General features: G+C 36.6%; 1 protein-coding gene across 3 annotated transcripts; it reads right to left on the bottom strand.

Annotated features, from left to right (window-relative positions):
- Positions 1 to 460: 460 nt before the first annotated feature.
- Positions 461 to 15,892, bottom strand: LOC140158822 (uncharacterized). 3 transcript variants are annotated; one of them, XM_072182052.1, is made up of 10 exons: positions 15,696 to 15,892; positions 14,046 to 14,158; positions 13,484 to 13,597; positions 10,865 to 11,020; positions 9,123 to 9,256; positions 5,734 to 5,833; positions 4,820 to 4,920; positions 3,877 to 4,049; positions 1,365 to 1,505; positions 461 to 1,093 (listed from the first exon to the last, which is right to left on the bottom strand). In XM_072182052.1, exons 2-10 carry the CDS (start codon positions 14,136 to 14,138, stop codon positions 987 to 989), a joined length of 1,119 nt encoding a protein of 372 aa, XP_072038153.1. In that variant the 5' UTR covers positions 14,139 to 14,158; positions 15,696 to 15,892; the 3' UTR covers positions 461 to 986. The 3 variants fall into 3 exon arrangements, with proteins under 3 accessions (XP_072038153.1, XP_072038154.1, XP_072038152.1); XM_072182053.1 differs by lacking the exon at positions 15,696 to 15,892 and adding an exon at positions 14,734 to 14,825; XM_072182051.1 differs by lacking the exon at positions 15,696 to 15,892 and adding an exon at positions 14,476 to 14,700.
- Between the last annotated feature and the right edge of the window lie 201 nt (positions 15,893 to 16,093).

Here is a 16,093-nt window from a genome sequence, read left to right as displayed (position 1 = left end):
ATTGTGTTTCCATTCTCAATATGCTAAAACATAATGGCTGTATATTGTTATTATTTTAATATACCGTAGAAGCATATCTACAAGCATATATGTCTCTAAATGAGAGTTTTGTAACGAAAGGCAGACACCGTCCACAATCACATTACAATAGATTGGTCTTACAATAATACATGTTTGTACAGCCACCTGTATCAGTAATATAGTTGCTCAAACTCCAAATAATGTTTTTGTGAAGGGTGTCTGCCTTTTGTCAAAAAACCCTCATTTAGAAGCATATATACATGTTTGTCTTGCCTTAAGAAAATAAGCGAACCTTCTAGTTCATTCTGAATAATCATTAGGCTTACAACCTCTAAATGTGCATGTAAAGCGCCTCTTGTAAAAGCAAAATAGCATTTATAATAACTGCATGACATGCCTTTGGCATTAAATATTGAGGCCGCGAGTTTTGTTTAAATTATTATTGTCACTTGGAAAATATATCGTCGTGATTCCCATGTATTTGGTATACAATAAACCCTCCCTATATTATAACCATACACGCAATTCGCCGAGCGTGGGCAGCGACAATGGCACAAACGGCTTTGTATCTAAAAAAATATCGATAACGTCGCTTTCTATAGTCATTATAATACAACAGGGCTGGTTTTATAGCTACTAATTAATATGATTCGATTCTCACGATTATGGTCTAACCGGTGTTATAACCCGGTTTAGGATGTTTCTGGTATATTGGTCGTCGATAGATAAAATGCCGTCAGCAGTTTACATTTTCCATGTGCAATAAATGTTTAAACATCGTCGTCCTTAAAACTTTAATGCGCTGCCAATTTATTTAAGACCAATGTAAGTCTACAATGCATTCATGCTAAAGAACATGTAAATTGTTTTTGATTGCTTTTAGAATGATATTGCAATAAAAATTACGAAATGAGAAGACAGCGATTTTTTAGTTGATTATCAACATCATGTGATAACCAGAGACATCACGGGGCATCATTGGTGAGTTCGTTCCATACTTTGACTTTCTTACTTCCACCACCTGCAAGGAGGACGTTTTCCATACGGCCATCAAACAAACCGAACACTCCTCCTAAATGCAAATATATTATAAAATTGTTTTAAACGATGATGTGGTGTACATTTGTGTGTGATGGTGGGTGGCCATGGGGTGTGTTGGTGAGTGTATGCCTCTCTTTCTCATACGGGTCTATCGAGTTCAAAAGTAGTTTGTAATGGTAATGCAAGATACCGTATGGCAAAAGTACGTTCCAATTCTCTGCTTTGCCTCTTTAGTATTTAACAACGTATTTGTTTTATCTGGGTTTTATTCAGTACGACAGAAAAAACACTAAAATACAAACCTGTGTGTATGAAGACTATCTTTTTTCCTTTGAATATTTCAGGATTTGTGTTAAGTTTCTTAACCAGATGGTAAGCTGCCTTGCCAGAGTAAACCGGGTCTAATATAATGCCTGTCTGTCGCGCAACATCCGCTAAGAATTCTGAGAATAAAATAAAATGTTTGACATAAACAGTTACTATATTTGTATGATCTGTGATGTCCTGTCTTGTCCCCTAGCATGTCAGTTGCCATGCTATTCTGTATAGCATTCACTGAGGTCTCCCCGCTCTACGTTTAATGGAGACCATACCTCCACGGCAGCCAGTTTAACCAAACTGGCTGCAGAGGAGACTACATATTATTCACTGGCGATTAATAATGTATTCACAACCATAAGCTAGGCATGCAATACAGAGAACACTCAACAACTTTTGAAATAAAAGAAAAAATATCTTGGAAGCAACAGTACTGTTGAAGCTTATTTCTACATTTATGTTGTACCGACCTTTCATAAAAGTAACTTTGAACCCACAACATGACTGTGCGAGCGTCACGCATTATCAAATAAGATATGGGGTTATATTCTATTGACAAATGTAATATAATCATTGAAATCGGTAATAGTAAACATTGCAGACCATTATAAAAAATGCTGACTCAAAACGTTTAAAATCAGACTAGGTCTAAGTCCTTTTTAATCTGTTATGTTTCTTTGTCAGTTTGTTGTACTACTTAAGGTGGTACTACACTCCTTAATACATTTGTGACTGTTTTGGCATTTTTCTCGAAAAATAATAACACTCTGGTAACAAAAGGTATGTAAACTGGCCTCAAAAAGAAACTTACAATTTTTCACAAGGTCATATGTGACCAGGCAGCACAAATGAGCCGTAAATTCCCTAAATTGTATTCCGAGTTACGGTGTAAAATGTGTACGAAGGTCGTATTCATCGGTAACTTAAGCTGGCCCGACATCTGTCTCATTTTCATAGTCAAAAACTAATCAATAATCCTATTGTTGAAGTGGATAATAAGCTTCTACCTTAGATGGCTATAGAACTTTTAATAGCTCTGGTCTTTGTTTGCTTAAATCCTGTTCAAGTGGTGGGTTACCAGGCATTGTGTTTTGTACAGGTATGCATAACCAACAATTAACAATGAGAGAACTTTCTTAATCCTCGTTGATTTGGGGATGATTTGAAATGACCGCCAATTATGACTGTTTGATATTTATTGCCAGCAATGTGGAAAAAGAGACACATGTAAAAACGTAAAAAGCTATAATTTTGTTGAAGGAGCAAAGTTTAACAAACCATATACCATTTTTAAGTTTATGATGTTTATTTTTTAAACACGAAATAAAAAATTGACCGGGGAGGAATTTACGGCTCATTCGCCGTGAATGATCACATGTCTTAAAATATTGTCAATAAAAATGAACAAAAATTACACACAGGATTACTTCAAACACATGTCAGTAACCAAGCAGTTGTCCAACACAAAATGCACTGACACGGAACAGCTTCCGTGACCACATTCACAGGCGAATAATTGGAACCCAGCAAACCCAGTTCCTTACACTTGTGATTATTTCAAAAGAGTAAGTGGAATAGTGTGGAACGGGGCTGCTTCTCACACACTTTCTTTAAGAAACAGGTCTTGTTCCACACTATTCCATTTACTCCCAGATTTCTTGTGTTGGGTGCCAATTATTGGGCTGTGAATGTGGTCTAGGAAGCTGTTCCATGTCAGTGTATGTTGCTGTTGTGTCAGTTGAACAACTGTTTGGTTACTGACCAGTGTTTAGAGTAGATTATTGAAGTAATCCTGTGTGCAATTTTTGTTCATTTTTATGGACAGGATTTTATGATATGACCTTGTGAAAAATTATAAGTTTCTTTTTGAGGCCAGTTTATATTAAACATTTTAAAGGGGCAAGAAATCCATTTACTACACTGGAATTTCAGTGACTCAAGACAAGCGGTACATTATTTATGATAAGAAAAGAGATACCGCTAGAATGCACCTCATTTCTTAACATATACATGTATATTGAACCCCTTGTCTGGAATCACTGAAATTGCAGTGAAGTAATTGAATTCCTTCCCCCTATAATATAAATAACTTTTGTTACCAGTGTGTAGTTTGTTTTATTGAGAAAAATGCAAATTAGTCACAAAATGTATTCAAGGGGTGTAGTACCACCTGTTTTAGAGAAAGGAACGGCATTTCTAGTAATTGAATAACTTTATTCAAGCATAATTTTGAATGAAAATTAATTTGATTCCAACAGGAAACGATTCAAAAATCATAGAGAATTAGAAGTAAAACACCAATTGGACTTTTAAGATTCTTTCATAAGATGTGCAATAAATATCAATGGGATACGGTACCTCATCTTAGCATTTCACTCGATTTTCTTCTGAATAAAGAAACCAATGGGTAATAAAATAAATTATTAATAGGAAATATTTCTCCTGGTGAGAGTTAGCGTTGATTCGATGGTTTTATTTAGATTATTGTATTCTTACCAAGCTCCTCTGGTGTATTGACAGCATAGCCTTCACCTATGGGTCCATGTACAATGTTAATGGAATCCTCAGATTTCACGCCGGTTCCATCAGGTTTCTGCAAACCAACGTCCTGTAGCATCTTATTGAGATTGTTGTGATTAAAGGATAGACTCACAATCATGCCATGGATTCTGTGTAAGATCATTTAAAAGAAACGCGTGACCTGAATGTGCGAAAGATCCAGGAACAAGATATTCAGTAATAGTTCTCACTCTACAATGCTATAGCAGACGACACATCACGTTCAGTTGTATATTTGTGTCGTATTTTCAATCGAAAAAGTACAAATAAGTGTATTAAGTTTGAGACCAAACCTGAAGTTTTCACATTGGGCTTCGTTTACAAATTGCAATGGGGGCATTGACTTGCGTGGACCTTAAAAGCATCGCGAGCCCCTTAACACGTCTGTTTAAAGAACCTAGAGAGATTGCGATTTCCAAACGTAGGTATCGGACGTATGTCGATCAATTCAAAACCACTCTCCTGTATCGAAGCGAGGTCACGTATTTAGTCAGTTTTGAAGATTTTCCACGTGCGAAATCAACGTAGATGCATCGTTGAAAATGCACACAATTTTGTTTATTTCACAATATGTTAAAGACAGTCAAGGATAATGAAGGACCTGGAGTGCATTTTTGCAGCCCATTCTGCAGTGTTTAATGTAGAGGTTGTTGTGGGTTATTATTTACATATCATTTCATCTGTCTCAAAATGCCCTCTACAAGTATTTTGGATGGATTTTTGTATATTTGTGCAACATTTCAACTTTTGGCAACCCTGGGCATTGTACCTCGCCTATTGACCAAAATAACAAAAGTATTATTGATTTCTTCATAATATGACACAATTATCTATTATGCTGATGTACGTTACTCCATAGCAAAAAATATGAAATGAGTACCTGAGTTTGTTTCCAGTAAGATAGTTTCCAACGATCAACCCTGTTGAGGTACCGCCTGTCCCGGCAGCGGATACAACGTCTGTGAAAGAGTCGCAGACTCCCTGAAACAAAGTACAATCACATTTAATCGCATTAATAAAATCCAAGCTACAAACTGAAATTTACCTGCGTATGCATGAATAAACATGAAACAGCCCGATCCGATACCAGACCAATTTTGACTCGGAATTCTATTCAAATTTTATGCTAAAACATTTTGTTGCAAAAATATTGTTACAGAATGGGATCGGGAAATTACTTCAAGCGCTCCTTGGATCGATTATGTACCCTTAAAGCGTTGAGTGTCAAAATTTCGAACGCTTCGAGCACATTTCAGCAAAAATAATGATTTGAAAGAAAGTTTTAAGACCGAAATTCTAGTAGTATTTTTGCAAATTTTCGCGCGCAATTTTTTTCATGAATATGAGGGCGCCATTTTGTATATGCTTGCCCTCGGGTGCCACAACAACCAACTACGCCACATGTAGGATACTATTTTAAAGTGTTGTATAATGGGTAAGGCACAACATCTTTTTTGGTCCTATAGCCCTATCGGTGCCCGAAGAGGTACTGATGGCACTTTTTATTGTACCCTGAACATTTGTACAGTGCACTTGTTTTTGATTTAAATGAAAAACAATAACTGTTAATTATTATGCTTGATACAATTTATATATCTCCAGGGAGTGATGTTAAGAGTCATCGGTACATGACCGGGCACCGACAGTTTTATAGGACCAAATTGCATGTGGTGCCTAACAGTCACAGTATACACATCCCCCAACGCCTTGTAGCTTTACTTTTTCGCATGGTTTTAATTATGGCAATAAAAGTGTATTGAAATGAATTGTTAAGCATTATTTCTCATCACCTACCTGTTTTTCCATCTCAGCGAAGGCGTTGACATATCCAAACATCCCTACTGCATTTGAGCCACCAGGAGGGATTATGTATGCTTTCTTGCCCGTTTCCTTTCTGTGTTCAAACAGAAAGAACAAGTGCAATACGATTAAATAGAACACTTGGATTTAGAAGAAAAATATACATATGGTAGTTCAAGTTACAGGGAGTTGACAGGAACTGCGTAATAGTTCACAAGTATTATTGAATGTTTTTGAGTACAACTCTCTCTCTCTATCTCTCTGCTGTGGTCTTCACAAGAGCACGCCATCTGCTTCTATCAAAAGCCAAACGTGTTGCACCATACATTCCGTGGGATGAAACATTCTTCACATCGTTTGTCCATGATGTTGATGGACGTCCCCTTCCAGGATGGCCTTGTACGGCTCCCTGAAGAATCTGTTTCTCAACTCCACCATTCTTTCTTACAATATGGCCAAAGTAGTGTAATTTCCTATCAATGATGGACTTTCGGATGTTTATGTCCGTGCCAATCTTATCCATGACCCAAATGTTTGTCTTCTTGCTTTCACACCGGACTTTCCCAAGATACTTCCAGCCGTATATATAGCACCACATCTCAAATGCATCTATCTTCTTCCTGCCACTCTTTGTCATTGCCCAGGATTTGCATCCGTATGTAGCAATTGAGAAGACTGTTGCCCCGGACTGTTGCACGAAGTAACCTTGAGGTTGATTGATAAACCACACTCTTCCCGAAGACAGCTGCCGTTTGTTTATGGATGACCCAGTTTGTACTACGGATCATCAACGCTAAAAGAAACGCAACTATTTAGCCTGAAAGCAAGTCTGCAACACACGATCAGTGCACGAGATTAATGTTTACATCTGTGACGTCATTTTTTGTCCAAATTATTTGTACTAAAAATGTTATTGTCATATTGTGAAGTGCCAAATAGCTGAGGTGTTAGGAATATGTTAGGAAAATATTTTACCTCATGACCCCATGTTGACATTGGCTAAATAAGCTATATTTTGGCTCAAAAGGGTACGCGTGATTCATGATTTTGTCCACTATTTTAATTAGCTTACTGAATAAATACCGCTATTAAACTACATCTGATTTCCCGAACTTTTCCGATCTTTAAAATGGTTAATTATTGCATCGCGCGGAGTGCAATTATTCATTTGGCAGCTAACGCTAAATATAGCAAAATAATCCATATTAAATCACATGAAAAGAATATTTGTATGAGTTATATAAAAATATTTATTGAAAAATTCTGCAATATTTTTGGACGATTTACATGGCTGATAATCGCGTGATACCATAATCCGGTCCACTCCTCTCTTGGTTCAGGTCTTACCTGTCCAACAGGTCCCAGTTGGTTGCTATCCGTGGTGTGGACTCACAATCTGTTCCTGTGCTTTCTGGAGTTCCCCAGGGCTCTGTCCTGGGGCCTCTGTTGTTTCTTGTCTATGTTAATGACTTGTGTCTTTCTTCCTTTTCTTTAAACAATTCTCTTGTTCTTTATGCGGATGATACTACTCTCTTCAAGCCGCTCCTGATGACTTGGTTGATTTCCAATCCGACATTGATACCATCCATTCTTGGTTCTCCCTTAATCACCTTTCTGTCAATTCCTCCAAAACAAAAGTCATGGTCATTTCCACTAAGAAGGACCCTTTTCCGGATCTCAATCTCACTCCTAACAGCCTGCCTATTGAACGTGTGTCTTCTGCGAAATTTCTTGGTGTCTGGCTGTCTGACAAGCTTTCCTGGAATCTTCACATTGATCACATATGCAAAAAAGCTCGCAAAATCATCGGCATCATTCATAGATCTTTCCAACCATCCCCCTTCAGCATCCGTCGTTCTTTGTACTTGGCCTTGGTTCGCCCCATTCTGGAGTATGGTTGTACTACTTGGCATCCTCTGAACATAACCCTTACCAACCGTCTTGAGTCTACTCAAAGATTCGCCTGTCGTGTCATTCTTCAGTCTTGGAACCTCTCCCATGAGGACCTTCTCTTGGATTCCGACCTGCATCTTCTTAGTAAGCGTCGTGATGTTGCTTCTCTGTGTCACTTATCATGCTTATTTAAAATCTTTGCCAATCTTTGTTCTTCTCCCAACCCTTTCCAGCCTCATCCCAGACCCGGTTTACGAAACCTCAATTCCCGCGCTGTTCAAGTTCCTTTCCGCCAGCTTTCATTGTCCCAGAGATAATTTTATCCGTTTGCCCCTTTATCCGTTTATCTCCCTGAGGCTATTGTCAATGCTTCTTCCCACAAGGCCTTCAAATTGACCATTCAGTCCCACCTCCTCTAACCAGTTCACATAATTTATTTTTTGTTTTATTTTATTCTGTATTGACATGTATTTTCTAGTAATGTTTTGATTTTAATGTAAGGGCAATCCTTCAATTAATTGTCTAATCATTATTGGATCTGCCTGGCCTTGTTCCAAATGTTATAAATAAATAAAAGACGTAGCATTGTATTGTTGTATCAAACTTTGTTTAAATAGTGAGACTTTGATAACGTGTATAAATAAATGTCCACAAATGCAAATAGAATACAGGCATTACAATTAAACATAATACATCTGCATCATTTGCCGAGTCACCTACTGCATGGATTCAATGTTGAGTCATTTCCACAAAACAAGTAGCACAACTTTAATCCTTATTTAAGGGAATGAAACCCGGGAATGAGATGTGAAATACAGTTTTGAATAGGCCTAATAAAAAAAGCTCACTGATTTCTAGTGCGCGCTTTATGCATTGCATATTATGCAAAGACATAAATACACAAGCCTCGGCATACTTTACAGGAATTCGCTGACCAATGTGGCCCAAGACACACGTTATAAACCACGTAGCCTCATTCAGGGCCGCAGCGCTATATATGCACATAACCTTAATCAGCCTAAATATAACCATCGCAACCAGGATCATCTCTCCGATTTTCATACGAATAGACCAACCAATTAGCAGTAAGTTCAATGTCCAGGGGAATTATAAGTTAACTCAATTTGTCCAGGAAAACAGAATATTGATAATGTGGGGCTCAAACTCGTACCGTCACGTACCAGAGTCTGTCGACATTTAATATGCGCTTATATTAAATAGTGATTAAATACTGCCTCATCTGTTCGGGTCTAAATTAAAAATGGACATATCTGACTAACATTTTGTGTTATCTATTTTGTAGGAAATGTTACACCATAGCTTTAACAAGTTAAACATGAAAGGACATCGACCCGTTCAACGTCCTTTTATCATGTTTATTTGGTAAAAGTATTAAGCAGAATAACAAAATCATGTGGTAGGCCAAAGACAGCTGGGCTCTAACGTGTTGGCCAACCTTAATAATAACAATAATAACAAAAAATACTTACTTGATTTTGTCGACAAGCTGGTTCATTCTAGGCAATATATCGTGCATTTTAGACGTCTTTGGAATAAAGTATACATGGGCACCAACCATATGATCCAATAGATAATTACCAGCACATGGCACTGAATCAGGATCCTGTGTTCCGTTAAAAGAGAGAGGGAGAGTGACAACATTTATATAGGACGTGTTTCACTTCTTCTTTTTTTTACTGAAGTATACATTTTGTTTGAAAGTGAAAAAATAAAAGAAGGTACAATGGCATAATATTTACATTATTCAAAAGTAGTGCCTGGAGGAACAAGCAGTTTAGTTGCTTTCTCGGGTTCAAAAGTCATGCCTTATACTAAGCGTCAAGAACACACGTTGTGCCAGTTTCGCTATGTTCGTGCATACCAACTTTGTTGTACCACGTGATATTGATTGGTATTGTTTTCTTATTAAATACATTTTATTTCCAGATTTATTTAGATTTCATAAGAAACCCACAAAAACAATGCTCATAACCAGAGGATGATTTAAGCACTTCCCAGCAAGTCTTGCGGTTAGCACATCTGTGTGAGTGAACATGACACCACTGCCCGCCCACTGCATACACACGTGCATGGTTAAATTTGAATTTGGACAGATATATTTACAGTAAAACACCTTTAAAAGGTTGGTCGATTTCACATTTTATGTTATGTACAGAAGGTGTGAATGATCCTTCGTGCATGCATCACTTTAGATCTGAAATCGACCAACTAATAATGACACACGGGCAATTCTAAAACAACATCTTTTGCACAGAGTTCAATGGGATTTGAAAAGTAAAGTGGCTGTTGAAACTCTAGTGATAACACTTTTACAGTGCATGATGGGGCTTCCTTAAATCATCCTCTGGCTCATAACCTAGGTTGAACGTGGAAAGCGTTCGCTGTCATAAAAAGTCAGTTTCAGTGCCACGAGTTTAAAGAAAAAGTTAATTCAATACTAAGTGTAGTAACAATTTTTTATTTCGTTTTGGAGTAAAATGACATTTTTCAGATCTGAGCTTGATGTTTCTATCTTTCCCCATATTAATATCAAGATCTGTCGTTATTAGAATCCGACTATAAGACCTAATTGAATGTCACTCAAGAATACAACTTTTTCATAGTTAACCGGGAATAACTTTCCCGCGCATAAAAGAAACAAAGTGCTTCTGGTAGACTAGACATTACTTTATAGTACGTATACTTAAAAATGAAGTTGCCTTTTTGTTACAGCCTGTAAACTTCGTAAAAATATACAGTTCGCAATTTATTATGTGAGTTTCTAATTACGGGTTTAGATATTTTCTAGGGATACTCTCTTTTTAATCTTTGGGGGTTAATCAATAGAAGAGAAGAGCTCCTTGTTTTTGTCAAAAATAACACATATTTGTGAACGCACCCCATTAACAAACTAAAACCTTTCCAGCCCGACAAAAGAGGTTTTATGAGCTGGCAGCACTCCCGAGAAAATCAAAATATAATACCTCATTCCAGCCTCTTTATTTCCCTGCATCAATCGCCTCAATTTTACCCAGTGACTGTTAGACCATTGATTTTATGCAAATGCTGTTATGTAATCAAGTATGGGATATCATTTACACATGTGCTGTTTAAAGACATTAAAGACAATGGTACAGTGTTTGTGTGGTCATAAAGAAATGCTATGAATATAATATACATGAGGTTACATGTCAACTTTCATTACATACTGACCGACCCTCGTAATGTTTACCTGATCAGTTTTGAGCATGATATGTGCGTCCATCCCCAGCGATCGAGCAGCTATAGCTGTTGTCCTGCAATGATTCGATGTTAAGGCTCCTGCTGTAATCACAGCAGTACAACCTTGCTTGATGGCATCAGCAAATAGCAGATCTAACTTTCTAACCTGAAATGAAGTTCGACGCGGGAAGGTAGGATCAGGCTAAGTGAACAAGTCGGTTAGTTATCATGTTAATGGGTGAAATACAGAAATTAGTTTTCAAAACAAACATATAAAGTACAAGATATACACTTTATTTTAATTATAATTTTATCTATTTCACTCCGTCTTATTTAGCACTTAATAACATTGTAATGTCAACGTCAAATTAAGTATGACGTTTGAGACCCGGATTTATATAGCACAAGATCATTGTGTTTTACAGAAAGTCGCTGACCACTATATGGCCCAAGACACACATTATACACCATTTAGCATCATTTATTCCAGGACGCACCTATATGCAGGCGCAGAATCCTAGGTGGCCATATATAATAACCATCGCAACCAGGATCAGCGCCCGAGTAGACTATTGGACCAACATTAGTTTTATTCCTCCTATTACTCAATGTGTCTTATTCCCTCGTCAGTGTTTGGTTTTCATTAAAGCCTTAGGCCTAATGTACGATCTTTTTAAATTTTTAGATTTGTCTTTTTTTCTTCTAAAATGATAATATGCAATCATTATGAAAGTTCCCAATACATTTGGACGCGAAAAACATTGGGAATTTGCAAAGAAACAACATCATAAACTTCACCTCTATCACTCGAAACATCTCACACTATTTGGATTAGAACAGCGAGTGCGGCCTCAGAGTTAGTCTCCTACGCTGCCAGTTTGGTTACGCTCCCTCCACATGTGGAGGGAGCGTAACCAAGCTAGTATTGTACGAGACTACGGTTTGCGATCGTGGCCGACATAAAGTCATAATTTAATAAAATTCCCTTTAAAAGGAAAGCCAGCCTCAATGTAGAAGAGGTCTTGTAATTAGTTTTGGTCAATGTGAAAGGCATTTTTAGGATCACGCTTACATCTACATGACAGTCCACCAAACCATCAACGATGAGAACATGCACACTGAAACAGCAGAAAACATTAATTCCTAATCTCATGTCAACTCTTTTAATTCATTACATGTACTCCAAATTGTTCTGGTCTGTTTGTTTTGTTGTTGTTGTTGTTGTTGTTGTCGTTGGGTTTTTTGTCTTTTCAGCTTTTACCCACGATATCTCAATTTCCAATTTTGTAATACCAGAACTTACGAACTCAATATCTTCGCTTAGGAATGTCCGATTTCACTGCTTTCGATATATACACTGCCGGTTTGAGTTAACTTACATGTACATTTTATTTTAAAATAACTTAATTAATTCGCAATGTATAGTTTAAGCCTACTATATTATAATAGATAGTGGCCAGCACATTTATAAAGGACTGGTTACTCACTACAATCTTCACTCTTAAACTGTGTTTTTCTGAATGTGCTGATCATGTTGATTGCTAGTCGGAAACTCCTGCGAAGCTATGGACATGGCATCTTACATACTCCATTCTATAACAGTCTGCCTAGTGCCTTGTGTGTTTTCTCTTCAATCATTTTGTTGAATGTAATTTTATGAATCAAATAGTTATGTGTCATTTTATTTATAATAAAGAAGTTATTAAATTAATAAAGTAAGACAATTTATTTATCTATAAGTGCATGTCAAATGGGGTACATTGTTCAATACTATATGCATAAATTATGCCCATATTATAGCTAGGCCCTAAAAACTTTATTTTGCATCGGATTTTTCCCGTTGAAAAGACAAAACTGATGTTTATGATAGCAACCATTTCATCAATAACATTTTGAGTCATTTTTATCCATAAAACGACACAGGATATGATAGATAACTACTTTCACATCAATATGGTCCATATGATCACAGATTGTTGAGAATCTGTGATATGATCCGAGGGATATGATGAAGATTTTGATTCTATAGATCTGTTATCAACATGATATCACGCTGTTCAGTGGTCAAGGAGTAAGGACCCCCGGTCAAGGACACTGATATGACATCATAGGTGATGTCAGATTTTCTTCTGCTGACCATATGATGCTATATATATTAACTATTATTGTTACATTTAGGCCTTTAAACTTTTAAAGTCATAATTAATTAGTACAAACATAACTTTGGTAATACTCACTCGTTTTCGTTCGTTGAAACGGCAAAACATACTTACTTTTCCTAACAAATCGAATTAAAAAAAAAAAAAAAAAATTTAACCACAAAAAGTAAAAAAAAAAATCATTCCAATACCACTAAAATATAATCTCTTGAGTAAACTGACCCCAAACCTGAAACAGGTACCAGCCCCGAATGGGCTGGCGAAAAATTATGACTTTATGTCGGACCAACAGAAAATCGTCCCGTTTTACTACAAATAGGACGAATTTGACAGTTTGCTCATAGATTTAAGTTAGAACATGTGTAAGTATTACAAATATGCTAAAAAATCGGGTTTGAAAAAAATAAAGGTAAATTCTGAAAAAAGATCGTACATTATGACTTTAACTGATATTGTTATTGTAATCATACCTTGTTACCACCTAGGACACTCCCCGTCATATCATCACGTTTGATATAGATCTCATAACCGTCTGGAACACCCGGTAAATTCCACCGCTCAAGAGGAGTATCGCTTTGTGATAGCTGTAGTGATGAAAAAGCACACACACACACAATAAAAGCATTTTTTTGTCACCATCCAGTTTTATCTGTAATTCTTAAGTTACCCATGAACTACAAATTAACCTAGCCGACATTTGAATCATTCGTATATGTTACTCACAAGGTCATGCACATGGACGGATAGTTTTGAAATTTTACATTAACCAAAACGCAAAACGCAAACTTTACCACTGGCCCAAGTTTGTTTCGGTACATGTACAGATCGACCTGTTGATAAGTAGTATACAATGATTAAATTAACTAAAATTAACTAAATTGATTATTAGGTAAAACAAAACAAAAGCTAAAAAACAAAAACAAGACAAATACACATCTTTTGAAAATATATCGCATTATTTTTCCTGTTGATGTTTCAATTTTTTGTTTGTTTTTGGTTGTTTTACATGAATAATAAGAATCAACCCATTACCTTGACTTTGTGAGAAGGGACTCCGGTAAGTCCTTCAGTCCAGGAAGGTGCATCATAAGGTTCCAGAAAACTATTTAAACGATTTTGCTCCATCTTTATTCAGTTCAGGATATCTGTTGATTTAACAAAACATAATGATAAAAGATGCACACACACACAAAAACAATGTACATCGCCAAGCGTAATAAAAATGGTGTGCCCTCAAATTCGTGTTACTTTAAGCTTCAACATAAAGAAGCAGACACTAACTCAAAAGGAGTGTCCTAGGCACATTTGAAATAATAGAGAGAGGTAATCTCGAATTTCTTCGTAGTAGCTCGTAGTATAACACTATTCTGCATTTGAAAGTCAACAGCCTTTTATATGTACAGGTGCACAAGGCACATTTTCATTTCCACTTTGAAATTTTGAAAGAAGATTTTCCAGCTACCTTTCACAAGTAAGCCCAGGCAAGTAATAATAATAGCTAGACTAGCGGTAGTGGATCGCGGGAGTGGACTAGATTTGAGCAATGTCAGATCATACGATATATACCGTACTCATCACAGAAATAGAATTTAAATCTATAAACATGATAAATGAGTAGGCTATTAGATAAGATACACCATCTCATGTTCAAACAGAGTCTATAGTATCAGTATGTAAAACTGACATTGACATAGGCGATTCGATAGTGGGTCTATCATACCCATATATGTGAAATCAATTGCTCCGGCAATTGCTATCAATGTCGTATAAAGTTTGCTACGTTCAATGTTCAAGGTAAATATTGGCTTGTCGCCAGGCTCAGATCCTAAGGTGGATTTATGTGTGGAACATTGTTTGTCTCAAACGCGAGTGATCTGATTGACAGCACCCCCACTTTACCCATTCAATATTGTGATTTGGCATGAAGAAAGCTAGGCCTACACTCTCAGAAAAAAAGGTTCAACTTAGAACCTTTTTTCATGAGTTTTTTGGTCCTGTATGCAGAACCCTAAGCAGTAATAAGGTTCTAAAAAGAACCTTAAAAAGTTCTATGAAGAACCTTAAAGATTTAAATAGGCCTGGGGACATTCTATTATACATTCATTCAGGGACTCATCACAAAGTTAAGAAAAGTAAAACGTAGTGTTAACCCTTTTTGGTACTAAAAAATCATTTCCTTGGATAAAAAACATTTTTTTCTGTTCTACTTAGAACCTTTGAGGGTTCTTTCTTTAAGATTCCTTAAAGGTTCTTCAAGCTTAAGGTTCAACAAAGAACCTTTTTCTTGGCTACAAAACATTTTTGGTTCTACAAAGAACCCCATTGGGTTTCAATTGGGTACCGCGTGAACGTTGTAGTGCAGGGCAATATTTTCAAAATTGTATTAATCTATTGCTATGGTAGTTAGTCCGATTAATTACGTCCCGTCTTCGGCGAATTACTCTATCACTGAGCAAAAAGCTGTTGGTATTTGACCAATGAGGTAGTGGCGCTTTTCCCAAAGCAACAATAAGCGCTCTACTTAATTGGGTAAAAGCCAATCGCTGACGCTTAGCTATGTAGTATAAATACAGCTTTAGATGTTATATGATTGAAGAAAAGTTGCTGATTCTTTTTTCTGAGCAAAAGAGAAACGAAACCTTTTATATGAGTCAGCTTTGCAGCTAAACTAATGCAACGTACCAATTCAAGCATTTGCATTTCACTGAAAACTGATATATTTCGTCCTTGGTAAAATACGACTTGGTGCAGCCTGTGATACACAGGCCTACATCAATATAGGCCTATGTCTGAGGTACCATTCTCGAAGCCAAATAATCCAACGTTTTTTCTAGGATTGACGCATATACCATTAGTTCCAGATTATTCTATAATAGCTTCAAATATAAGCTTATATATAACTCTGTAGCTCTCAGTAAAACCAGCTGATAACTTGCCAAAATCATACTACATGACCAAAATGACCTCTGAACCATTCGCAGGCCTATTATTCAAAATGTAATGCATAAACCGTCACAGTGCTTATTTTGATGTAGACCGATTGTACAGTGTCTGTAGATTGTACAAAATTATATCATGAA

The sequence above is a fragment of the Amphiura filiformis genome, chromosome 8 (assembly GCF_039555335.1).
Source record: "Amphiura filiformis chromosome 8, Afil_fr2py, whole genome shotgun sequence".
NCBI lineage: Eukaryota > Metazoa > Echinodermata > Ophiuroidea > Amphilepidida > Amphiuridae > Amphiura > Amphiura filiformis.
Note: the sequence above shows the minus strand (reverse complement) of the source record. Positions and strands in the feature narration are given on the sequence as shown.